Below are 26,927 nucleotides of genomic sequence, written 5' to 3'. Positions count from 1 at the left end.
TGAAATGTTATATTTGCTTGTCCTAACCATTTTTTATTTGTCCATAACTTTATGCTCAGGTTTCACAGTATCAGGTGCCGCACTGTCTCTGAAATTTGGACACACCTGTCTCTCAAGCTCTGTTCAAAAGTTTTTTTAACATCAGACATTCTCTGTCTGACAATACAAACATTAGCCTTTATTAGATTGTATTAGAAAAAAAATCATTACATTTTTATTTTATTAATTACTTAACATCAGTTACTGTTAGTTTTCTCTGTGAACATCCTGTATGAAAACTATACATGCTTTTCTAGTTATCCTCACCTTTGTCCTTAGTCCAACTGCTTCTCTTGTTGTCTTGTCTTTTTTGTACACATCTGTCTCTGCAGCTATATGTTCGCAAACTTTGTCAAAACCAGGAGAACTTCAAAATCCACTGTTTTTAACATCAGGTTTTCATTCATTAGATTGAAGTCAATATGTACACGGTGCAATGACTTTATCAGTTTGACATGTTGCTATGTCCTGCATCAAAATATCTTTAATAATCTGCACCAACTATCACGTCTTTGAAGTGTCAAACTCTTGTCTCTGCAGGTCAAAGCTGATTCTTGAACTCTCCCCTGGATGGGAAAGATGGAGAGGGAGCTGCTATGGTGGAAAGGACAGTTAGCTTCAGATATCCATCAGTCCCTCCGTATCAAGGTGAGTCCGTTTGTTTTGAGCTCTTTTTCTTTGATAGCAGACTGTTGACCGTGTAGAGGCCAAATATGCAGTCGCTGTCTGAGTCGCATGGGAAAACAGTGTATGATTTACAGTATGTTGTTTTTGTAATGTACTGTACAGTGTATTATAATAATACTGTGTTATACCTAATGTAATTTTCCATTTTCCTTCTGCCTTTTGTAAAGTTAGTTGAATATTTTGGCTATATATGTTGACACCCAAGGCTCTAGGGAAACTCTGATCTTCATTAATCAAACTAAAAAATAATACTGCTTAACTCATTGGTTGCCAGCCAAGTGTTTTACAACATTTTGACTGATTTTCCTAACACCCACAAAACAGTGTGTACTATGGCTATGTAAACACCGAAAATACCAAAATAAAAGTCAGAATTGACGTCTATAGACATCATTGGCAGCCGATGAGTTAATAATTAAGATATTCTTCATTTGCATCATAAACGTTGATCTGATCTCTTAATCAAAAACGCTAAATCACATTTTAAAAATGAGTCGAGAACAAGGCAACAAGATATAAACAACCAGCCTTTGGAGCTGTACATACGAAAATGAGTTCACTCTTTATTTTCTTTCCTTATTCCCCCTGACTTGATTTATTCTGCCTTTACTTCTGTGATTGTTTATGTTACATGAATTTGAATAAAGCTTTATTCAAAGGTTTGTACACAGCAGGCGGGCTTTATGTGCATGCTCAACATCCTCCTCTCCTTTTAGGTGCGTTTCTGTAGCAGCTTTACAGCGCCACTTACAGGCCTGGCTCATGTACTACAGAGGTTAGAGTTGTTTATGGGGGTTCTTGTTGATGAAGACATTTCTTGAAACAATGCTTTGTTTACAAAAAAAAATTTCCAGTAAGAAAAAGAAAAAAAGATTGTATAAGGAAAGTTGAGTGTCTGCATGGACGAGGCCACAGCGTGTTAAAGGTTGGAAAGTAAGAATAATCACACAGGCCACACTGTTTATTTAAAACCGATCTAAATTAGATTACATGGAGGAGTTAAGGCTCATTAATTGAGAATGTCTTAATTAACCCCGAAGCCTGATCATATTTCTTCCCATGTGTCCCCTTTAATGGAGACATCTGTCACTTGACTGGCATCTTCTGGCTGTGGCTCTCCTCCTGCCAGATCCACGCTCAGGGAGATGAGCACAGATCTTTATTTTTTTTTTTCTTTGGAGATGTCAGGTCTCTGCATGTGTGAGAGGTTATATGTATTTATGCGGGGCATGACGACTGCGATGAATCGGGTGTTTGTGAGCTTCACAATGAGTCATTCTCTTTCACAGTAAGGCTCGGTTTGCTCATGCTGGACAGGGACTGACTCAGAGTGAGCTGTCAGACTGAGAATCTGTGTACACAGAGCCGCTGTCTCAACAACACACTCTTTACTTACGTGTCACAATGAAAGAGAGATACTGTGCGTCTAATGTTAGGCGTTTGATCTCCTTTTATCAACAGTCTTGGCGAAATCCCAACGCCACAGGCTCACTCTAGTGTATGTACGGTGTAATGTCTCGTCTCCATTGTAACGTTACAAAAAAAGCGAAATCTGATACACGTGGTGAATTGAGAACAGAGTGAGGCTAATTCTCATAGACACAGATCAGATTTGATGACACACTCAAACACAGTGGTTCTCAAACTTTTCATACCAAGTACCACCTGAGAAAATAGTGAGATATTCGCTCTCTCCTCTAAACTTTACTTTTAGAGGAACAGCAGGTTGATTTTCCTCTGCCTCACGCTTACCCTTCTTCATAGCGACGCCAGTTTCTCTTTTTCCACTACGTATATAAGAACTTCTCTGCTTTATAATGTATCATTATGTGAAAACGTATACCGTTTAAACAGGGTTTTGAGCAGTGTGTATGTGTTGAATCAGCATTCAGTACCAGTCAAAGGGGTTTTTATCGCTTCAGCTCTGATTAGCCTCGGTGAGAGTATGAGAAGTTTCTTCTTATTTATTTAGACCATTTCCAGCTTAAAGCTACGATGTGAATACATTTTTTGGCCTTTAGCAAAGCTGTAAGCATTAATATTTGTAGTGATTTTCAGTATTTGAAAGTGGCGACAGTCCCTGTTATCAATTATGACATTTCGGACAATAAGGCAGGCCATGTTTGAGTGTTTTATGTCAGAGAGTGTACATTATAAAAGAAGAAGTAGTAGTGTGTGATTATAAATACTGTTTGGTGTAAATATTGCCACAAATGTACATTTTTCTCCTTTTCCCCCTCTTTACCACGACAAGTTAAAAACCTTTGGTCTGTCGGTCACTGTGGACTCTGAAACTGTAAAGAGAGGTGAATCGGTGTAGAACATTTCCTGCACGGCGCCTGCTCCTCCACAGTCTCATGCAGCTTTCATGATGTTTGCTGCAGTGATGATGCCCTGATGTGGGAGAGATAGTGGTGCTGTGTAGCATGTGGCAAATTACCAGACATGCAAATCAGGCAAAGGCAGCTGTGGAATCCTTAATTATGGTGCGGGTCCCCCCACAAAGGCACCTCCACACCCACCCACCCCCTGGAGCACCTCCAGACTCCAGCAGCCCCCCCCCCCCCACACTCCTCCTCCTGCTGCTGCCCTTATACCCCCAGACAGACAGATGGACCAGAGGCAGATTCTGAAGCAGTGGGAGGAGAGGAGAATTGCTGGAGGACTGGGTGGTGTGTGGTTGGTTGGTTGTGGCACCGGCGTGGAGCTGCTCTATTTGACTTTGGGAGGGGGTTACTGTTTATTTAGGATTCTATTGAAGTGTCATCCTTGTTGTGTGTGTGTGTTGTGTAAAAAAACAAAACAAATAGTGTGTTTAATCTCAGAGTGAGTCTGGAGTTCTCCCTACACAGTGAATTTGGTTTTAGTCAAAGTATTAACTGTAGCATGTATTTCTGTGTGGTTCTTTCCATGTTCATAAACAACTGTTGTTTATGTTTTCTCCATTTCGCCTTAAATGTAAGGAGCCTTCACATGTTTTGGTCATAAGGAGATTTGTCCAGCAATCCTGAATCTCGTATTACATCCAAATCAAAATCCCTTGTTTTTATTCAGAATCACAAAAACATCATTCCATGAATCATTTTTGAAAGGGAAAAACATTTTTCTGGTATTAGCAGCTTTAATACTTTGTGTTTGTACATCTGTTGTTTTTTCCCTCCTCTAAAGACAGGTTCTGAGAATAGAGTCATGTGCTCTGCTGTTTTCTGTATAGCTGATTGGGACGAAGCTGATTCAATGCTAATGCCCCCAAGTATCTTCCTTCCACTTTGAAACACATGCAGCTAATTGAACATGAATAGACAATGTTCTCGGGGTGAAACCTAATCCTATCTTCTACCCAGCCTCCATGGAACCCCCCCCCCCCCTTTTTTTTTTTTAAAAGCCACACACAGACATCAGCACCTCCCTCAGCCCACTGAGACCCCTGCAATGACCCAGATTAGCTCCACTTCTGTGCAGCAAGGGTGAATTAAATGAAACTGGAGCGAGCTCCGGTTTCTCTTTTGTTAAAATAAAAGGTTTTATTCTTGATGCGAGTGAGTTAGACCTCCTGACAGCAGTCAAACCCAGTCAGCAGGAGAGATGCATGGCTCACTATTATTATGCATATTCTCTTCACCACCGCTTCCTGCCTTCTCGGCTCCTCTCACCTCTCCACCCCCCGTCATTAACGCTCTCACCCCTCTTCTCTTCTACCTCTTCAGGAGTTGAAGTTACCAGTCTATCGGGCCCACTCGCCACAGATTGGCATGCGGCGGTACTTTGCAGACCTGCTGGCCATCCTCAGTAACCGCTACCAGCTATGTCCTACAGCACGTCACCTGGCCGTCTACCTGCTGGACTTGTTCATGGACCACTACGACGTGGCCGTGAAGCAGCTCTACGTGATAGCCCTGTCGTGTCTTCTTCTAGCTAGTAAGTGCATGAACAGCCTTGCAGCATCTACACGTGTCAGGGTTTGAAATCAGTGACAGAGCTTGTTTTTAAATGTGCTTGGATTTAGGGACATTAAAATAGTCTTTACAAAGTAAACTGCTCTGTATACACATGTATATATGTTGTCTATTCACCACATAATTAACCACAGCTGTGAGGATCTGCAAAAAGTATGAAAGTATATGAACCCTGATGTTTCTTTTATGTAGTGAGTTTGTTTTTGCTGAAGAGATTACTCTCTCATCTTCCACTCTTATTTCTTGGACATGTTTAAATGGATGCTATGGAAACTGTCGGTGCTGAAGTGCTTTAACATTTAACATTCGGTTTTGTGCTTTTTAATCTTGAGGAGCGTTTTGAGTAAATAGCAAGAATGCAAAACAGAAGCTGTGAGTGTAGTTTGCCAGCGCCATAACAAGGTTAATTACAGTTACTCAGAATAGATCATGATGATTTTGTCTTACATCTGCCCTTAACAGACTGATCTCACAGCCTGTGAGGAACTTTTATTGTTCGCTGTGATGCTGGTTTAAAAATAGACCGTGTTGCCATTGTGTTGGGGTTAGGGTTACACTATTGTTTTAAGAGAAACTGGTTGGGAGGGTGCTCGTCTGCACAACTTTATCTCTGTGTTTGATCCCTATCAGAAAAACCTTTTCTGTGGCTGCTGCTGCTGTTGTTTTTAGTGTTATGCAGTGCGTTTGAGATAAACTAGTTCTCACATCTGCCAAGGTCAAAATGCCCTCTTGCCAAATTGCAACCTATCCACAGTTTCCCACACTGCTTTTCTTGATAAGGTGGAAACATTTAAATGGCATTTTTCTTTGTGATCACCTGATGTTTTTCATATGTAATGGATAGATGCTTGTCTAGTTTATTCCTCTGTGCTGCTGTCTGTCATAAACTATCATAAAACTAGAAAGTGGTTAGAAACAATTAAAAAAAAATACATATATTATTAAAGTGAGAAAAATCCCTTCATCCACCCTCTTAATGAGATTCAACCAATTTTGAATGCCCCCATACCTAACAGACAGACAGATGAACGGCACCAGAAACATAACCGCCACGATGGAGGTCACTGAAGCACAGCATTACCCTTGATTCCATGCTGTCTCATGAAGCTCACAGTGGTCAACTGTTAGGAAGTGAATCAAATCAGATAATATTACATTGATCAGTTTGAGCTTTTCTTTGGATCTGTGTTCTGAAAAAAAAGACAATCCTCTTTAGATTGGTGGTTGTTGTTGTTTTCTTACTTCACGTTATTGCTTGTTCAGCTGCGAGTGTTAGTGCAGAAACATGTGCAGTTCAGTGTGATAACCGAGCGTCTCTTCTGTGAAACAGAAACTGAGTTTCTTTGTTCGCGTAAAGCAGGTGTGTTAATCATTGTCCTGCTGATGCACGGTGTGTTATTAGTGTCTCTGTGCCTGTCGCGTGATTAACAGAGGTTTTCTGTGCATTAATGCAGCCCTCGGCGTCATGGGTAATTAGACTAATGATAACGTCAAAGTGGGAGTGTGGAACGGGAGGGAGGGCCTCTCGGCGTATGTGTGCTCCAATGTGAAGTCGCATACGGGCCATCTTTGCCATCGGAGTAGTCTCTGTGGTGGGATAAATTTGAATTTCAAACATGAAAGGGGTTTTTACTGAAAAGCTATCTCAGGAGAATCCAAGAATAGCTTTTTAGAGTTTGCTCATGGAGTGAAATGGATTCAACCTGGACAAAGGTTCTACTCTTAATCAAGTTTTTTATTATTAAATCTTTTGATTTTGGCGCTCAGTTACTTGGGTTTTTCTCCTCTTTGCTCTCCTGCCTCTGAGTCCTCCAGTACTCCAGGGATTCTCTGCTGTGATTGATGAAGACTTGAAAGCGTGTTTGATTCAAAGTTGTCTTGGGTTTTTATCTGTCCTGAAGTGCTTTGGAATCTGGCCTAGTTATTGAATGGCTTCCCCAGATCCCTCTCCTTGCCTTTGACAGGCGCGCACATTGTCTTTCTTCAAATATTTCTGGCTTCTGCACTTGGTTAATTAATCACCACCTCTTTTGTGCCTCACAACAGTCAAAGCTTAATCCTGTTACTCCATTGTGTGTGTGTGTGTGTCTGTTGTTGTGCGTGCTCGTGATCCACGTGTTTGTTCATGGGTGAGCACCTCTTCATTTGCAGAAGTGAGATTTTGTTCAGTTTTTTTTTTTAAACCCACGGGGAATGAGTGTTATTGACTGTTTGGCTCTTATTTCACTTTACTTCACTTAGTTCCCGTGGAGAAAATTACTCAGCTCTGGTAAAAAAAAAAAAAAAACAGTTTATGCATAGACTACATATTTCCATTTGAAATCATCTCTCAAACTTACGTTTCTTCTATTGTGCTACATTCCATGAAGTCCTGCAGTGATCACATCAGTCTTCCTGACAGATCCTGCCCTCTCGAGTCACACATCTGCATATTGCAGCTACTTGTGATGGTAAAATGACGTAGTGGATGTGCATGTGCTGCCTGGCGGCACAAGAGTGCAAATAATTTTTTGTTATGTTGTGATGCCTCCTGATGTATTTATGTGTTTTTGTGAAGTTCGATCTTCGGATCTTTTGGCTCTGGAGCTATGATGTGACGGCAATTGTTGATTCCTTCTCTAAAACAAGAAAAAGAGCATTCTATGAAACACACATGAAGCACGGTCACAGCGACGTTACACTCGCATAGGCCTCGGAGCCCGGGGGTGGGTGGGGGGTGCTCTGTGTGCTGAGGGGCACCTGCCATATGCTCTATGAGTCAGGCCTCAAACAAAAGCCTGTCAATGCAAGCAGGACAGCCAGCCAGACGCTGCCCAGAGAGAAGGGGGGAGGGGAGCAGAGACCGAGGGGTGGAGGTTGTGTGTGCAGGCGTGTGTTTGTGTGTTCATGGTAGAGACTTGCTGCAAGCTAAGATTGCTAAATGAGGAGATGGTTGCTGTGGCAACCTTGTGATAAACCTATGGATTTTTTTCTCTCCTCTCGATCACCCTAATTATGAACCACATTCAAGTCGTTTTAATTCATTTCTTATTTGAACGGGCGTTGCTTCAGTAGCTCACAGCTATTTAACTGACTGTTTTTTTTTTTGCATTCAGCTGCTTTTTTTCTGGTTCTCTCACCTTGTCAGGAACAGGCAGAGTATAATCCAGTCCTGGGACAGGGCGACTTGTAAAAGCAGCCTGACATCCCTTGGGGGTTGGGAAATGAGTGGAGCGGCACTTCAAAGGCAGGTCGGCTGCTGATGTTAAACAGGGAAGAAAGGGAGGTGGCCTACAAAATGGGACATACTAGAGGTGAACTGCTCAGCAGGGTGCCCTGAAATGTAGATGAATTGGGAACCCAGTTCCACTTTAACCCCCCCCCCCCCCCTTAAAGGTTTGGCAATAATTAAAATGGAACTGTTGTCATGTCAACATTAATGCAATTATATGAATGGGTGTGGACAGGTCAGTAGTACTATTCATTGTCAAATGTGACCTACTATTGCAGGAGGGGAGGCGGGGGGTTATGCTTTTGTCACAACCAGATTGTATCATGATATTTAGGCGTTTGTTTGATTTGCATAAAGAATCCTATTGGTTGTGATTTTCTCTTCCTTAACCAAAATTAAATAATACATTATTTCTTTGGAAATACCACTCATGGTTTATTGTCCTAAGTCAATGCACATCACATGTCGCTCTGATTTGTCTAAAACGAATGGGACAGTGGTACATAACAAGCACAACCAAGTGTGTGTTTTAGTTCTTTTTTAACTGCTATTTGCTGCCACTGTGAATGATAAAGTAAATATAGTCGGGCAGTGTTTTTTAGCTTTGCCTGGTTGATGTTCACTGAGCTACTGCTATAAGGAAATAAAATAAAATACTGACTGCCAACATAGACCCCCTCAAGTAATATAAAACATCTACTTTTCCTTCTGAAAAAAAAATCTGTCAGAATTCATCATCTTCATCAGCATACATTTGTTTTAAGGCATGATCTAGAATCACACAGCATTTGTAAAATGGTGATTGCAGACACACAAAGTTCCTCAGGTTCTCAGGTTTCCCAAACTCCGCAATTGCTCCTCACACTCACCTTTTCCCCAGACGGCACACCTGGGAGGAGGAGGCTCTCCCAGCCTTACCTCTCCGTAACCTAACCTCTGACCTGTCACCTCTCAATGTTGACTCCCATCTTTTCTCATCATCTCTAGCACCTGTGTGTGTGCTGTGGAAAGAGTGTAGGTGTCATAGTAGTTGCAGTAAATTTAAAGCATACGTGCTGTGGAATTAAATGGTGTCTCTTTCCTGCTCGGTGAATACAAATAGGATCATTGAGCCGCCTGCATTCCAGGTAGACTGAACTCACAGGAGAGGAATGCACCGCGTCTCTCTTAGGACACAGGCAGCAGAATTAGGGACTGGGATTACACAGAGGAATAATTTTTTTTGTTTGAGAAGGAAATGTATCAGGAAACATGTCAGGTAACAAAAGGGCACAATTCCAAAATGAATTTAGATTTTCTGTGCACTTCTGTGTCTTTTTCTGAAAGCAGTCATGTATTGGAAGTTGGATTTATTTAATTTATTTTAATTCTGAGTCTTAACATACACCACCGTTCAAATGTTTGGGGTCATCTATAAGATTTTTTATGTTTTCCATTAAAAGTCACACTTTTATTCATCAAAAGAGTTGCAAAATGAATAGAAAATATAGTCAAGACATTGACGAGATTAGAAATAATGATTTTTATTCAAAATAATAATTTTGCCCTTTCGTCAAAGAACCAGCAAAACTGTTTTCAGCTGTGCTAACATCATTGCACAAGGGTTTTCAAGAGTTTTCTAATCATCCAATAGCCTCATAACGCGATTAGCAAACACAATGTACTATTAGAACACTGGAAATGGGCCTCTATACACCTATGTACATATTCTATTAAAACGTTTTCAGCTAGAATAGTCGTTAACACATTAACAATGTATAGAGTATATTTGTGAATTATTTAATGTTATATTCATTGAGAAAAAGTTATTTTCCTTGAAAAATAAGCACCTTTCTAAGTAACCCCAAACTTTTGAACGGAAGTGTATAACTGATGATGCACGATATCACTAAAGCTCTTAAAGCTGATTTTGTGTTAAATAATCACATATTGATGTTGTGATATATTTGGTGTATTTTGAATAGCTTTTTTTAGTACAAAAACTTGAATTGGCTCATGAAATGAAATGGTTTGTTGATTCATAAAAATGTATCTGACAAGTGTGAAATAGATTTTGGGTTTTTGGCAGATATTATAACCATTCTGCCACATGTCAGGTTAAAGAATTGAGGTGATTGTGGAATCTGTGGCTCATTGATTTATTAGATTTTTATCCGGAGCCCTCTGTGCCATCTCTCCTGCTGTGACGACTCATTCACATGAATGAGAGCCCTGTTTTTCTGTCACAGTGCACAGGAGTCGGTTCTTTTTTACAGTACGTCAAACCGCTTTGTGGTTCACACTCGTCCCTTATTTCTGTAGGTTCCTCCGAGGTTGTTTTTGTTTCCTCACTTGTAAAACAGTTGGACGTCCCATGCGCCTGGTTACCCCACAGTAGAGCACAATTAGGAGATTGACTCTCGCTGTCTCTCTCAAGATCAAAAAGGCTGTGGTTGTGTGGAGATTGGGGGGTATTGATGGCTTTTTATGGCAGCGTCTGTGTGGACACGGCGGTCTTGGAGCAGCCTGAGCCATGATCAGAGGACATGGGGGTGAGAGAATGGGGCAAAGTGTGGACTGGGCTGCAGAAAACAAGCCGTTGTGGGTGTAAACAGCCCTGTTGCAGTGTGCTTCCTGTTCTGCTGGAGAGACGCCATTACTGCCTTTCTGCTAATTACCCCACTGGCCTGTGGAGCTGCAGATCCCCCACATCCCCCTCCCCGCATGCTTCCTCAACTATTCCTTCTCTCTTCCACTCCTCTGTCTCGTTTAACGGCAGGTCGCAACGTCGGTGGTAAAACTCACACTTGATAGGAAGATGCCACTCTTGTGGAGACGTGGACATAAAGAGGTCCATCAAAGATGTCAGACGACCATTGCTTGGCAGATCCACTTCTAACTGCAGCTCGTAAAAAAGGCAATGATGTTCCGTTGCCTTTGTTTTAGATAAGAGGCCAAGAATTTCACCAACAGAGGAAGCTTGCAATTCCCAGCTGGATTTATATTTGGACAAAGCTGATACAACAACATCATGAACCTTTTAATCTTAGCCTGTGGATATAATGCAAACAAAGCAGGGGTGTGTGTATTTGCATGTTTATGTTGGTTGGGATTTAGAGGGTTTATTTATCTTTTTATTATCTGTGAAAGGCCACTGCAATCCAGTATGTGCCCACTGCCCACTCATGCAAATCAAAGAGGAGCTTAACATAGAGCCACAGCTAGGTACTTTTTAAGGCCAGAGAAATCAGTGTCTGTTTCTATAATGTTTGATATGAAAGATGTTTTTCATATTTATGTATGAATCACGTATCACAGACTGTTTGATGTTTCTCCTCTAGACAGCTATGGTAAATTAATTCAACTTTCTGACATATCTAATAAAAATAACCCTCAGGCAACTGTACATGGTTATATGTAAGTGTTGCACAGTTTTATATAGCCGTTTAGTCTTCTAATTCTCTGTTAATATCAACATCATGGCTTTGTTTTAGGCAATCAAAAACTATTATCCAGTGTTTAAAAAAAAAAAAAAAATCTTATCTCAGTATCATATTCTCCCATATTGACATTAGCTGTAAAAAATTCCCCCACAGTTGAGCCAAATCAGTTCCACTGCAAATCTAGAATGTGCCCCCACTTGAAGCTGTGTATAGTAGAAGCACATGCTTCAGAGCAAAGCCTGTATCAGTGTGTAACCGGACACCCGCCTCCTCCTCACCCTCATTCTTAAAAGTTTGAGCAGAGGCCTGCTGGACCTGTGGATTAAAAGCAGAATCACCCCTCTTCATTGGCCACATGGACCCCCGAGGCCTCAGGGCTGTTGCTATGGAAAGTATATCCTGGGATGGTGAAGTGAAGGGAGGGGAGGGGGCTCACCATAATGGCACTGCTGTAAAGTCTGTGAGGATCTGGAGCGAGTGAGAGGAACAGAAATATGAGGGATCCAGATTACTTGCTCTTTCGTAGGGAAAGAGTCAGGCTTGTGTAATCCACACGGAGTGCCCCACGCTCTGTGGGCTTATAGTGATGCTTCCCAAGGCTTGTTAGTGAAATGGCTGAGCTTTATGACCAGATGTTCAGTAATAGTCAACTTAATTGCTAATGCTTAGCAGGCACTTGGTGCTTTAGTTCTTAGCTTTTTACGTGTTGACAGTAAATCTGATGCATTTGGCTACAATTGATATTTTCCAGGGGAAAAACATCAAGTCTTTGCAAATATTGATCATATGAAAAGCTGTTAAGATTTTGTGTTGGCATAATTTTTAAAACTGGCATATAATGTAGATGATGTAGGGATGTTGGGAGTTGTCTGCTGCTATGATTTCCAGAATGCATCTTACCGTCGTAAAAAAAATGGCTGTATATTTCATTGTTTTCACACCGTCAATTATTCTTTTTTGTTTTAAATCAATTAATGTTTGATCATTCAGTTTTTTAAAATGTACTTCCATCCATTAAAACATTTATGTTCCATTAATGCAGTTCATTTTGGCAACACTGATCCATAGCAGCTCAATCAAAGTACTGTGTACACACCCATTAAGGCTTGAATCTCGGCATCTTTTATGCCAAACACATCGCAGAGAAAGCCCATATTGCTGTAAATGTAATCTGTCTTGAGAAGTCAAGCGTCTATGATGTACAAACAAATACATAGGACTCTGTAGAATGCACTGTACACTAAATTCTGCCTCATCTGCTTGTTTGTTTCCAGGTAAATTTGAGGAGAAAGAGGACCGGGTTCCCAAACTGGAGCAGCTGAACTCTCTGGGTTTCATGTGCAGCCTGAACCTGGTTCTCAACAAGAGGGATCTGATTAAGATGGAGCTTCTGCTGCTGGAGACCTTTGGCTGGAATCTGTGCATGCCCACACCCGCACACTTTATTGACTACTACCTCCATGCCTCGGTGCAAGAGGGCGACCTGTACAACGGCTGGCCCCTATCCTCCCTCTCCAAGACCAAGGCTTTCATGGACAAATACACTCACTACTTCCTGGAAGTCTCGTTGCAAGGTGAGTCTAGTGGAGGAGGGTGAAACAGACTTTGCCTTGTTTGTTCTATCGATGTTTGCTTCTGCAATAGATCAGCATGTGATGCAGGACTGATGCAAGCATTTACTCTTGTCTCCTGGTTCTTCTAGATCATGCCTTCCTGAGTTTCCGACCATCCCAGGTTGCAGCTGCATGTGTGGCAGCGTCTCGCATTTGCCTTCAGATTTCCCCGAGCTGGACAACGGCTCTACATCTGCTTACTGGCTACACATGGGACCACCTCGCCCAGTGTATTGAACTCATGCTGCTGTAAGAGACACTCACAACACACACACATACTCCAGGCTGACATAAGCTTCTCAAACTGTAGTGGACGACTCGCTATACGTGACATTAAGGCCCCACGCTCTGTCTATCTTTGTTGCCATGGTTTTGGATGATAAGATTGTCTGGTGCCCTTACCTTAAGAATCTTCTAATGTGGGCAATAACGTGGTTTGTAATTTAACAACAATTATGTTGTCCATTTAAAGGTCAGCGAGTGGCAGTGTGTGTCTGTCTGCTGTGAAACAGTAGTTGTTTACACATGTACAGTCTAATAAGGTGGGAGTTAAAGAACTGGTTCAGACCTCTGCTGCTGTTAAACCATTTAATGTCAACCATCAAATAATGGATGGTAGAAAGACATGAAATGGCAATCCTTATGCTAAGGACGAGCCAAAAGCTTGTTGTTGTTGCGATGTAATGGGGTCAACCAGTAAAAGTCTTAAACGACCAAGCTGAAAGAGGGCATATTGCTGAGTGCAGTGGAGGCGGACACACTTCAATCAATACATCAATAACCCGTTAGTGATTGTATACTGGGACATTTGTCCAATTAATCAGCATTAAACTGTGCATGGACATGGATTGACTGATGAGCTTAGCTGTGATTCACCACTGACCTTCTTATACATGTACCATCTGAATTAATAACTGAAATGTGTGCACCTTCCTCTGCTACAGTGCTCACGACAGCGACGTTAAGGAGGCCAACAAAACCAAATCCACTCCTCCTCACCGCCCCTCCACCCTGCAGTCTCAGGTCCAGACCTCTCACCTCTCCCCAATGTCAGCCATTCAGAGACCGGCCTCCTCTTCCTCGTCCTCCTCCACCACTTCCACGCCACAGCTGCTCTTTCAGCCTGATGGCTTCCCACACTTCTCCCAGCATTCTCCATCCCTATCCCAGCTGCAAGCGTTAGCTGACTCCCAGGGTCTGGGCCCTGTGGTGAACATGTCTCAGGACTTCCTCCAGAGCCACAGGATGGGGCTGCTAACTGGGGCGCCCTCCATCACTCCTCGCAGTGGGTTCCCCTCCTACCCAAGCCTCACCCCTGGTCTTCAGCCAGGTACACGTGGACTGCCGCTCCAGGGTCCCATTTCTGTACAAATGACCATGGCAGGAGAGCCACGGCACTGTCTGAGCATGGCCTACAGCGGGGGCTACCTGGGCGCTCATCACACCTTCACAGCCGGCTGCTTTGACAGGTGACGCCAGGAGACGGAGAGGGATCACAAACCCCTGCGGGAGTGCGCTGCCATGCTTTCATCCCAGCTCCCTGCCTTGAAACATCCGCTCACAGACCTCCTCTCTCTCTCCGTCGGCACCACAACACCCTCAGCCTGTCCAGCTCCCCAGTCACAGAAACGCCTCAAACGCAAGCAGAGGTCCAAAGGAAAGACGGACCCGGTGGAAGTCATCACACTCACGTGATAAACGTTCCACTGTTCAAAAAAAAAAATGTCCTTGCCATATCGTGAACTGTTTTTTTTTTTATAAATCTGTGTCATCACTGTGAATGAAACAGTACACACACACACGCCTCATTCAGTTCTCAGTTGTGTGATAGCTGAGCCGTTTTTTTTACGCCAGGTTCACCAGCTGTGTTCACATCCATCGCTGCACATACTGTATTAAACTAAAAAAAGGGATTCAGGAACTGAAATGCTAACGTGCTTTTACTTTAAAATAGTATGTGACAGATAAAGACAGTCTTGAAAGATAATTTTCTCTGTCTAATTTGCTCGAAGATCTTGCGTGTGACTCGCTCAAGAAATAATCTATATCCAAAAAGAGCGATGTGACGCAGCCGAGACTCACACAGACGGTGAAGAATCTCTCATCGGTTAACACGTGTGCCTGAATAAAAAGCGAGATCCAGCGTGAACGCGGCAGAACACAACGTAGCTGTGACAAGGATATCTCACTGCTTAGTGCATTTATTTTCTAATCCCAAAAAATTTAACTCCTTTTATTAAAAATTGGCTGATAATTGTTTATTGAGCCACTATTTGAGAGAGATGGAGGAAAAAATGGAGGCTTGTTGCTGACGCCATACATTTCTGTCAGGGAACACTGATCACTGCCTGTCGGCTCAGGGAGTCCCTCGCTCGGCTTGAACACACCTGCAGTGCTTCATTACCTTCATTTTCTTCTCTTATCGCCCTCCTCCAAAGTCGAGTCTTGCGGCAGAGCCGTCTGTCGTGCTAAAGTTGAAATGTCTCCCGGCGTCCACGACACAAACGGACACGCGTGGACCAGCATGAGTGAAGGAGACGTGGACGTTGGTCGTGTATTGTACATATGAATTGCTGCTGCCTTCTCGTGACTTACTGGTTCTGTGTCTGTGTTAAAGACTCCAATGTTTACATGAACCACTAAGTATCAGGGACTTGACCAAGATTACTTGAATATGATGCCATTGAAACATGCCATAGCTTTTATTTATGATGACTCTTTTTCTTTTATTCCTTTTGTTTGATATAGTGTAGCTTTTTATATCCACTTAGAAACACCCCATTGATTAATATTTGTTTTGTACCTCCTCATATAAACTGTATATTCCAGCTCAGGTTTTAAGGTTGCCATTTCGCAGCCTTGTCATTATTCTGTGCTATTATGCTTTAAAGTGGATGCTAGTTCTGCATCTGTGGGGGGGGGTCCTTAAATGTTCCCCACCCGTCTTCATCACTGGACCATACTCTGCACTCAACTCTGACATCGCAGTGGAACAACCTTGTGGTCACTGGTTTCACACACACACAAACATCTGTAGCCAGTCGTCGTGCCTAATTACTTCCAAGGTTTCCAAAGCTGCAGTTCCCACTCTTCCACTTCCTGTTGAGAGATAAGCACATCCAGATTCCCAGTGCCAGCGGTTGCCGTGGCAATATCTTAAATGACCGTGGACTATACAGCTTGTGGATGTTGTTGCCTGAAATGTAACTGTGGTTCGAGTGTCATTCAGCTGTTTTCATTACCAGTTATTATCTCAATGAAGCACTTCTTATCTGTTGATTTACCAAACCGGCAGTCAGGAAAGCCTTTAAAGATATTTCATCGTATTTGACCAAGAATTTGGCAAATTATAATCAAAGTATAAATCCATTTATCTGCTTCAGCTGTAAGCTGAATTGAAATGACTGCTCACTGTTGGTAAATGTATAATAAGTTACGGTTGCGTTCTGTACATAAACATTTAAACACTGCCTTTTAAAATCAGACATTTCAAACTGTGTTGCTGTAGACGCGGGACATTTTCCTGGCACTGCCTCGTCCTCAGCTGCTGCTGCAACGCTTGAGCAGCGAGCCTTGAATTCACAAGTCAGATGTGCTTAAAGTCGTCTGAAAACTTCAACTACTCGGACTAATCTTATCGCCAAACTTGGCTACTGCTACTCATAAGTTTGTTTTCCCACCGTTGGATAGGACATGCTAATTTGTTTTTCACTATAAACTAAGAAACTATGCCTTTATTTTGCTAACATTTTATGTACAGTTTTGTTTTGTGTGTTTTTTTTTTTACATTCCCTTTGTTTTCATTGTATTTTAGTTAAAGACGTTCAGGATTCTCTGGACAGATGCTATTGGTTTGAAGTAGGTATGTTATTTTTTGTTGTTGTTTTTCTGAAGAGTTTTCAACTTACTCTTTTCCTCATCATTCACGGGCAACTTCTCACTGAGGTGTCAAAGGTGCAATAATAAGGTGTGTTTCTCTAAACTGTCTAAACTGACCACAGCCATCACTGTCTCGTGCTCACCACTGGTTCATCTGTTTTGTTCTAACTTATTTTTGGATAATTGTGTGATTTGACCTTGCTGTAGCTTGGTTTCCTCTAGAAGGCGGTGGGCTCTGAACACAATGAATATGTTGCATATTGCAGCCTCTTCCTTTTGAGTGACAGATATTACTGAATGCTTTTGTTTTGTTGTTGTTTTTTTCTTATAGTTTAGAATTTTACTGTGCATTTTTCCGTCCTGTGAAAGGTGACGTCACTCAAACCAAAAGAGAAAAAAAAGCAACAATGAAATGACACCACAAACAAAACTCCCTTTCGTATTATTATTATTTTTTTTTTAAATATTATTTTGTACCAATTTGTAGTCTTGTTTTATGTGACACTAAATGATAATGATAATTCTTTTATCATAGGGTGCCATAGAAAAAAATAAACCACACACATGAACTGAGTTTGTGATGAGAAGCTTGTGTTTCTTCCATGGCAGTGAAGAGGGAAACGAGTTGTGTGCAGAAAAGAGAGCACATATTTGAATTTGAATCTATGGAAAGTATTATTTCATCTACTCGTCACCATGGGTGGAATATTATTATAGCCATGGAGGGACGCTTTTCAGCCTGCAGACAAACTTATTCATCATTTGAGAAGCAAGCGTCTCTTGCTTTATAATCACAGAGCTTTCTGGGTTTCATGGTGTTTTCATTCGTTCGTTGTCTGCAGCTTTACTAAACTAACGATTATTTTCATAATCGATTAATCTGTCGTTTATTTTCACGATTACTCGCTTGGGCCACAAAATGTAAGAAAATGCTAAAAAAATGCTCATCAGTGTTTGTCAAATCTGGAAATGACGACGTTCTCGAATCCTGCTTTAATAATGAAAAAAGCTTCAAACCGATAAATTGATTTACAAAATAGATGACGATTGATTTAGTACTCGATTAATAATCGATTCATCGATCAATTGTTTCAGCTCTACAGTTAACCTCTGTGTGGTTTTAGACTGTTGAAGGAAACGGGAGAAGCTGGAGAAAACACACACACGTGAGGTTTTCATTACTTCAGAGGACATTGCATTGACTTACATTTAATTCCTGGCGACTTACTCTCGACTTAACCAGAATGACTACTGACCTAATCCTAACCCTGACTCTAACATTACCCTCAACCTAACCTTAAAACATATCTTCACCTTAAAATATAGTCCCCACAAAGCAGACAAGTCCCCACAATGTGACTGTGTGAACAGTTTTAGGTCCCCACAACATTAGTAATATACGGGTACACACACACACTCTTTGCTGCAAGGCAACAGCACTAACCATTGCTCCACCATGTGGCCCTGAATGGCATTTTCATATAAAGAAATCCATTCAGTGATGGGACTTTCTTACACACAAGACATTCTACAAGTATAATTCTTGTAAATAACCCCCACCCCCATGTTTGGCTCATCACAGTGGAGCTATAGTGCTGTTCTTTCTTATGCAGCAGAGAATAATCTATACTGAACTGAGTCATTTTGCAGTTTTGTTCTTCTTTATTTAGAAATCTTCAGTACTGTGCTTCTCATTGATCTTTAAAGCTAAATCAGAAATATCATCTAACTTTGTCCCCCCCTCCCCCCCATGAGCCAGATGAAAATGTAATTAACTTGGCGAACTTGGCAAACAGATTACACATCAATCAGCATTTGGCAGAGCTCACATACACTATTTATATCATTTGTATATTTGGGTTAAAAAAATAGAAAAGAATAGATTCATGCATTGATGTTGAGATTAAAGGAGATTCAGCTGAGTGGTCCATCTGTATAGAGGGTGGAGGAGGTGGAGAGAGGGGAGTCGCTCGGCGCTCAGGGCCGTCGGTTTAATAATGGATCATTCTCGCAGCCTCCTGTAAGCTTTTGTTTGTGGAGCTGAAACAGCAGGCTGTTGGCTTCCTGTGAATGTGTCCTCGGGGAAGAATTTGGGAAAAGTGTTGGATGGGGGGTGCAGAGCGGGCCTCTCAGTGGGGGTCTTCACTACACGTGCTTTAGGTTTCAACATGAGTGAAGAGATCAGGGCACATGATCAATTATACTATTGAGCTTAGGTTTTCACGCATATTTGAAATGGTGGCTTTATTTCTAATTTGTTGACTCTTTTTTTTTTTTTTTTTTAATATTACATTTAGAGAAAGTGCAACTAAAAAGTTTTATTGATGGACACAGTTAGGTGGACACTGCTCTTTTGCTTCATCTTCTAATTCAGGCAAATTATTTACTCTTTACTAGAGCTGCAACTGACGATTATTTTCTAATCAATTATTTTCTCGATTAATTGTTTGGTCCATAAAATGTCAGAAAATGTAAAAAAAAAAAAAAAAGAACGTTGATCAATGTCTTTTGTCCACTAACCAAAATTATTCCGTTTGAATGATTTCTTTGTTATGTGGAGCAAAGAAACCAATAAAGAATTCACATTTAAGAAGCTAAAACAATCAGAAATCCTGTTTTAAGAATGAAAAAAGCTTCAAAACCATTATCAAAATAGTTGATGATTAATTCAATAATAGATTAATTGTTTCAGTGCGACTATTTATTCACTATTATATGCATTAATGAATTATGAACTTGACCAGGAGATGAGGAAATATCCCAGAAACATATACAGATTACACAAAGAGTCAGATGCGATCAGGGTTTTAAATAAATTCAGCTTTTCCCTCAGGAGAAACAACAGGTTCATCTGGCCTTGCTTTCACTTATAATTTATACAAATTAAACATTAAACTTCTATGTACACTGTGATGAAACTACGTTCACACGCTGACATAATGCATTTTAGAGTGAATCTCTTGCTGCTGAACTGTGGCTCTGTCAAATTAGATAAAAATAAATATTTTCAATTATGAAAATTCGGTTGACATGAAGAATTAATATAAGCAGGCTATAGATCTAGATGATTGTTCCAGCATTGTGTCAACTTTAAGCCAACACAGTGGGAATTATACCAATAATATAATTTAATCACATCTCCTTAATGACAGTTTGATGTTTACATCTTGGAAAAGCCACGATTAAGCTGTTTTTTGAGTGCTAATACCACAGGGTGACGCTATAAAGACGAGGTGAAAACATCATGATGTTGTTTTTTCCTCTCATCAAGGTCTTTTTTTTTTTCAAACACCCCCTTGTGTTCAGTGATTATCCGCTTTGAAATAGTCCAGACTGTATCATGGAATTCCAGATTCATTCCCCATAAGAACACATGATGGAAACAGTGTCACATGTTGGACTAATAATAGACAGAATGATTAATACACAGTGATCTATAGATGGATGGATACATGATAGATGGATAGATTATAGATGATAGATCAGGGGTCTGCAACCTGCGGCTCTAGAGTCACATGTGACTCCTCAACCCTTCTGTTGCGGCTCCTTCGTAGTAACTCAATTTACTGTGTCTGTACTGTACTCCAAATATCGCATTATCTATTTCAAAGTGAGTCACTTTGAATTTCATTAATTTCCACAAACAATGGAATTCTGCGTTTGATTCCAGAGTAATTTTTTTCTCCACTTTATAAAATGTTGGCTATAAACAGCAATGACATGTCAACAGTTTTATTTGTGTAGTTGTTAATTCAACAAACTCATTCTTTTGCATATATTATATCTGTATATAATTAAAAACTTATATGTCATATAATCTTAATTTAATGGGCTATTTGTGTGGAGAGGGGACAAAAATGGCTCTTTTCATAGTAAAGGTTGCAGACCCCCTGTGATAGCTCAACATTTGATGGAGAGATGGCGCCTCTTAGTGGTGACAGTGGAGAAGTGCAGTTTTCTCTGCACCTCCTCTACAGTAGGAGAGTCAGTGGATAAAAGCACAACCTAAGTGTCTACAAAACTGACTGTGACACCTTTATTTATGTCAAACTGTCATTTTCCCACAACCTGAGGCCAAAGGAGACGTTTGCAAAAACCAACTGTGAAACAGTGGACATTTGAAAATGTGAATGCACTGTAGTTGATGAATGTCTTCTTAGAAAACAAAGCAGTGTTTACTTTGATTCACAAATGATCACGTGAACATCACACGTAGAGGAACTGAACCAACGATACGTTTTCACTGAGACAGTTTTGCTTGGAGGCTGTGGGGCACTGTTGACAGGTGTGCATGACATCGCACTTATGAAACCAGAAAAAACATCCGAAGGCACATTTGACATTAAACAAATCTATATTAAAATATATTCTTCTGCCTCGGCTGAGCTGACACCAGGCCCAGATCATCTCCTGTGCCTGCAGCGCTCACTTGTGGTTCAGTAATTAAGACGAAAGACCAACGCCGAACATTTGTTTTAGATCAGGTTGGCTGAGAAACCTCAGTAATCACGAGCGTGATGCGTTTGTCTTACTGTGTGACAAATTATTGTATAATTATTGTATAATTTGTGCAGTCACAGGACAAATGAACAGGATGTAGCCAGCAAATTGAACACATTAAAGTGTACTAAAGTAACAGGAGACGTTACTGGCTGAAAATGCAGTATATTTGAGAACAAACAGCATTGCTTCTTGACTCCAGTAGCAGGTACGAAGACTGATGTGGGGTTGGCCTCAAAGACAAAAGATAATCAACAGAAATACAGCATTATAACAGTGTTTAAAACAAATGTGGGTCTCATTCAGGAAACTGTGTCGTAAGGTAGCAATAAACAAAACATCAATAAAATGCAGAGACCAAGATAATCGAGGGCCTGCGTTCAAATGATGCCATGTGAATGTCTGTCTTTGGAATTAGGAAAGAAAGCTTTTAAGTTTGCTGCTGGAGTCTCCTGGAATAACTTACTAAAGGATCTTAAACTCTCAAACTTTATCACTTTCAGGGAAAATTTGATCATTTTTACAGGATAGAAAATCACTGTGTTAAAGACCAAAGTAATATTATAATATAATGTGTTTTTTTACGATTGTTCTTTATATTGTTGTGTATATTACAATTTTCTTTGAATACATATAGACTTTATAATATTCTTAAACATTTTTTAATCTCAGTTAAACTCATGTTCAACGTGGAAACAAACTTAACTTTACAGCATTTATATCTGCAGAAGAAAGTGACAAGGATTGTCCATTAACACTGTCACACGTGGGAAATTGTGAATGTGTTTTTTTTATTTTGTCATAAAGAACTCTCTTGAGAAATACAGTATATTTATATTTAAGTGTCAGATTAAAGCAGAAGAGTCAGTATGGGCTCATTGTGAATGGATTTGGAAAGAGTTGACTAACTTTCTTACTGAGGAGAAGAGGGGGTTGCCTCTGTCCTGCCCTACATTTTGCATGTGGAGAACTGAGCACATATAAAGTAGAGCAGCCTTCAGCCTTCGACATCAGAACTTTCTTCATCATGGCTTTTACGGGGAAGTATGTGCTGGAGAACCAGGAGAACTACGAGGAGTTCTTGAAGGCAGCTGGTGAGGTACCTGTACTTGTATACTTTCATAAATAAATACACCGTATGACTGGATTAATATTGAATGTTTTTTTTCCTTCTTTGCAGGGATTAAAGTCCTTGAGGACCTCAACAATCCCAAAGTGGTGACAGATATTTATCAGAATGACAGTTTCAGGCTGACTAAGTTGTTGGAGGACAAAACCTGGAACAACCAGTTCTTCATTGGGAAAGAGGCAGAGCTGCAAACTCTGGATGGAGAGAAATTCAAGGTTCATATTTTTTTACTTTTATGATATGATTATTATAAATTTTAATGCTTAAATGGCTTTTTTTTATTTTTATTTTTTTAAATGTGAAGTTTGATCATGTACTTGTTTCAGACCACTGTCACTCTGGATGGAGGAAAACTGAAGATTCAATTCCCCAACTATCTTTACACGGCTGAGGTGGTTGGTGACAAGCTCATCGAGGTGAGTACGTGCTCCTTTACTCCGACGTGGTCGTGAGTACGTGTGCACATGTGTGTGTCATATCTGTCTGTTTTCTTTACTTTTAAAGGTCAAGACAGTGGGTGCAGTTTCGAGCACGCTGATCAGCAAGAGGATGAAATGAACTGCTTCACTTCACACCATCTGGGAAAGTAAATAACTCAATTAAATCATTGATCTCATTCAAAATGCATCTGAGTTGCTTCTTTTCATCAGTACAAAAAGTATGGACTAATAGGTTGTAGTAATGTGATAAAGTGTGGATTACGGCCTCCTAGTGGCCATAAGAGGTGATAAAAAAATTTTGTAATTCATTTTAAACTAACCTTAATAAATCAATTTTAAGAAGCGATTAAAAAACAAAACAAAAAAAAAACCGTCTAGTCGTAGTTTTCACCACATGTATTGAGCTGTCACTGGAACATACAATAATTGTTGGTTAAAGAAACCCTTAATTATAATGTTGTGTCCTCTATGATGGAGCTGTGGCTTTCAAGTGGAAAAAAAGGAAAGTGTGTGTGTGCAAATGAGAGGATCGATGTGCCACAGACGTGGTTCAGAGATTATATTATGCAGCAGCATACTTGATTTAAAAGTTAAAATTATGCAAGTGACGCATGTTTAAACAAGTTTTTTTTTGTGTGTATAAAAGTTGTTTGTTTCATGAATGCAACACCAATGACCAGAAACAAGTAAATAATGTAATTTCTGCTCAGCAACACAGGCAACACACAAGTTTTTTTTTTTATTGGAATAAACAGAAACACTGTAACAGGTCAAAATGTAGAGTATAGAAGTATACAATCTAGTTTTTCCATTCCTTTAAACATTGAAGGTACATTACCGTTCAAAAGATTGGGGTCACCTATATTTTTTTTTGGTGATTTCCAAGACAATGACAAGTTCAGAAATGCATTATTATTCAAAATAATAATTTTGTCCTTTTGTCAAAGAACCAGAAACTGTTTTCAGCTGTGCTTATATCATAGCACAAGGGTTTTCTAACCATTCAATAGCCTTATGATGCGATTAGCAAACACAATGTACCATTAGAACACTGGCAATGGGCCTCTATACACCTATGTACATATTCTATTAAAAACCAATCGTTTGCAGCTAGAATAGTCGTTTATCACGTTAACAATGTATAGAGTGTATTTCTGATTCATTGAAAAAAAGTTATTTTCCTTCAAAAATAAGGACATTTCTACGTGAGCCCAAACTTTTGAACAGTAGTGTATAAAGAAGAAAAATTCCACTTGCTCCTGACTTGAGATGTTGAAGCTGTTTGTCTTTGCTTCAGTAACTGGAACTCGTCCACTTCCTCAGCCTCTTTTCCTTTGCGGCATGTTCAGTCTCGCAGCATTAGATCCGTTTGCTGACTCGTTTGAAAGTCACACCCTTCTCCCCTGGAGTTACGCAATTCTACAGAACGCAGCGCAGAAAAGACAAAGATGTAAATGCAACAAACCGCAATTCACATTCATGTTGGTGAAGTTTAATTACTAATTAATGTAAATGCTGCCTTCTTCCTCACCATAACTAGTTTATCATCTTTGATCTCTGCGGTAAAGTCATACTGAGGAAACTTTATTGAAATCTTGCCGTCCTCCAGAGCCACAGTGGCCTAAAGGTCACAAGGACAAAAGTCACAAAGGGAAATGCTGTCGTGAGGATGATCAGTTACAGAAAGCTTTCTGTCATGAACTTGCCTTGAATGTGGAGCCTTTCTCAGTCACCAGCTCACACTCCTGCCCAACGGTGAATTTATTAGACCAGGTCCAGTTGGGGATGGACTGTGTCCAGGTGAAGCTGTCCCCGTCCTGAACCACCTCTGTCACCACTTTGTGGTCCGTCTTTGCAGAGGACATTCCTGTGACAGAGAAGGTGAGACTCAAAAATAAGGAACTTCCAACAAACTTTAAATAAAACAATGACAGCCTATCGTCATCTATGCAAAACCTAAAAAAGACAAAAATCCCAATACCTACTGCTTCCAGAAACTCCTCATACTTCTCCTGACTCTGCAGCTCATATTTCCCAGAGAAAGCCATGATGGTGAAAGACGGGAGGTGAGAAAGCAGTAGAATAAAAAGAGAGGAGTGGCCTCCACATTCTCTCCTTCTGTTCCTTTTGAATCACGACCAAATCTCTCCTCTTCCGTTCATCTCACATTCACCTCACCTCCCCACGCGTGTGAGAAACGCCAGCCTTGTTTTTCCATGACGATGTGTCACGTTGATTTGACACTTTTGGTGATCTAATGTGACAGAAATCTCCAGTATTTCCCTGCTCCTCTCCACATCAGGTTTTACCTGCACTTCTGTCAAGTGTTTGCAAGTTTCAGCTTGTGGTGTAGTAAACTGCGAGAAATGCATGGATTATACAGCAGTGTTTCTCACTCCTGGTCCTCAGGACCCACTGCCCTGCACATTGTCAAAGTTTCCCTGCTCCAACAAACCTGATTCAAATGAATGCCTCATTATCATTATCAGGCTCCTGCAGAGTTTGTTGATGATCTGACCATTTGAATCAAGTGTGTTAGAGCAGGGAAACATCTAAAACATGCAGGACAGTGGCTCCCCAGGACCAGGAGTGAGAAACACTGTTCTACAGTATGTGTGTTCTCCTAGAATTCTTTCGTTATGCAGGTATTTCCAGCTTTTTAAAAAAAAACCTTTCCTTAAGGACTCAAAATTAGGGATGGCACGATGCCACTTTATTGTGTGACCGATACTAATATCAGTCTGATACTGTCGACCTGCTTGAATAATCATTTTTAAATTGTAAGTATTTACACTCTTCGAAATAAAAGTGCTAAGTAGAACCATATAAGGTTCTTCGGCTTGTCCTCATAGGAGAACCCTTTTTGGCTCCGGGTAGAACAGAAAAAGGGGTTTTAAAGGGTTCTCTGGATCTATATGGTTCTTACTGGAACCATTAGTGTTACCAAGAACCCTTGAAAAAACCCTTTCTTCAGGAAAGGGTTTTTCAGAAGCAAATGGTTCAATGTAGAACCTCTTTTGGAATCCTTATTTCCAAGAGTGTAGTTAGGACAAAGTTGAAACGTGAAAAAAAAAATCACTTCACTAACTATTTATGGTACAACTCAATGTGTCTAGGCTGCGCTGTGGTGCTGTAGTGATCGCACGCTCTCCCCACAGATTATAAACAAACATGTCGATGTTGGATTTTCGTAGCAAAAAAGAAGAGCATGTCTATTATGTGTTCATTAAATTTTTTTCATATTAATCCCTTGAGGGATTTTTTGTTAAATAAAGAGCAAGGTTTGCACTCTCATCCCAATGGGGGAAAACGATTTGCAAAAATATCTATTAAAAAATAGCATATTCGAATTCATTTCTATGCCTTTTGTCATTTCGCAAAAAAAAAAAAAAATCATAATTGTAATCGGATTTCTGGTTTTGAGAGAAGAAAATCTGGATTTTATTTTTATTTTAGACAGTTTATGAACATATGAAGCTGTTAACAACACATTTATGCTGAGTCATTTCAGAGACACGAATCTCCAACTATCACAAATACTGTTGTAATTAACAGCCCAAACATGTTTACAGTGTGTGCATAGTGAAGCATGCAGCATATATGATTTTTTTTTGGTATTGTATCGGATCTTACATTTTTATCAGTGCGATATCTGACCCAGTGATTTTGGCCAATATCATTATCGATACAGATACCCATTCCCATCCCTACTCAAAATCTGTACTTGAGATCAGAGACATCAACAGGAGACATGACATAGAGAAATACTGACTGGGATAAATCAGGGAACTACAAATATAGACAGGAAACAGCAACACAACAACACAATTATACTGTAGATGGTGAGTCAGTGGGGAAAAAAAGGCTTGAGGATGTCTGGTGGCTTTAAGAAGAATGGAAATACACATTGGTTATGAGATAAAACTGTCCATTACTTCCTTATTCTGAATATACAAACTTCAATACACCACAGCTCCCTGATGTAGCTCCCTGACTGCTCTGTTACCCTGCGCTGTAGTCGCTGTTAACTAAATTGTGCAGGTGTCAAGGA

General features: G+C 40.4%; 3 protein-coding genes across 3 annotated transcripts; 2 read left to right on the top strand and 1 right to left on the bottom strand.

Annotated features, from left to right (window-relative positions):
* Positions 1-609: 609 nt before the first annotated feature.
* Positions 610-14,401, top strand: ccnjl (cyclin J-like; the record flags this gene model as incomplete). The annotated part of the gene is made up of 5 exons (XM_083890609.1): positions 610-687; positions 4,434-4,644; positions 12,590-12,889; positions 13,018-13,177; positions 13,873-14,401. 5 exons carry the CDS (start codon positions 610-612, stop codon positions 14,399-14,401), a joined length of 1,278 nt encoding a protein of 425 aa, XP_083746735.1.
* Positions 14,402-22,334: 7,933 nt separating this feature from the next.
* On the top strand, positions 22,335-22,994 carry LOC310928262 (gastrotropin-like; the record flags this gene model as incomplete). The annotated part of the gene is made up of 4 exons (XM_083890784.1): positions 22,335-22,401; positions 22,488-22,651; positions 22,763-22,852; positions 22,941-22,994. 4 exons carry the CDS (start codon positions 22,335-22,337, stop codon positions 22,992-22,994), a joined length of 375 nt encoding a protein of 124 aa, XP_083746910.1.
* Positions 22,995-23,734: 740 nt separating this feature from the next.
* Positions 23,735-24,924, bottom strand: LOC310928889 (gastrotropin-like; the record flags this gene model as incomplete). Its single annotated transcript, XM_083891549.1, has 4 exons — positions 23,735-24,295; positions 24,408-24,497; positions 24,583-24,743; positions 24,858-24,924. 4 exons carry the CDS (start codon positions 24,922-24,924, stop codon positions 24,236-24,238), a joined length of 378 nt encoding a protein of 125 aa, XP_083747675.1. The 3' UTR covers positions 23,735-24,235.
* Between the last annotated feature and the right edge of the window lie 2,003 nt (positions 24,925-26,927).

This window comes from Microchirus variegatus (genome assembly GCF_963457635.1).
Source record: "Microchirus variegatus genome assembly, chromosome: 6".
NCBI classification, from domain to species: domain Eukaryota; kingdom Metazoa; phylum Chordata; class Actinopteri; order Pleuronectiformes; family Soleidae; genus Microchirus; species Microchirus variegatus.
The sequence above is the reverse complement of the archived record's forward strand: the minus strand, read 5'-3'. Positions and strand labels throughout refer to the sequence as shown.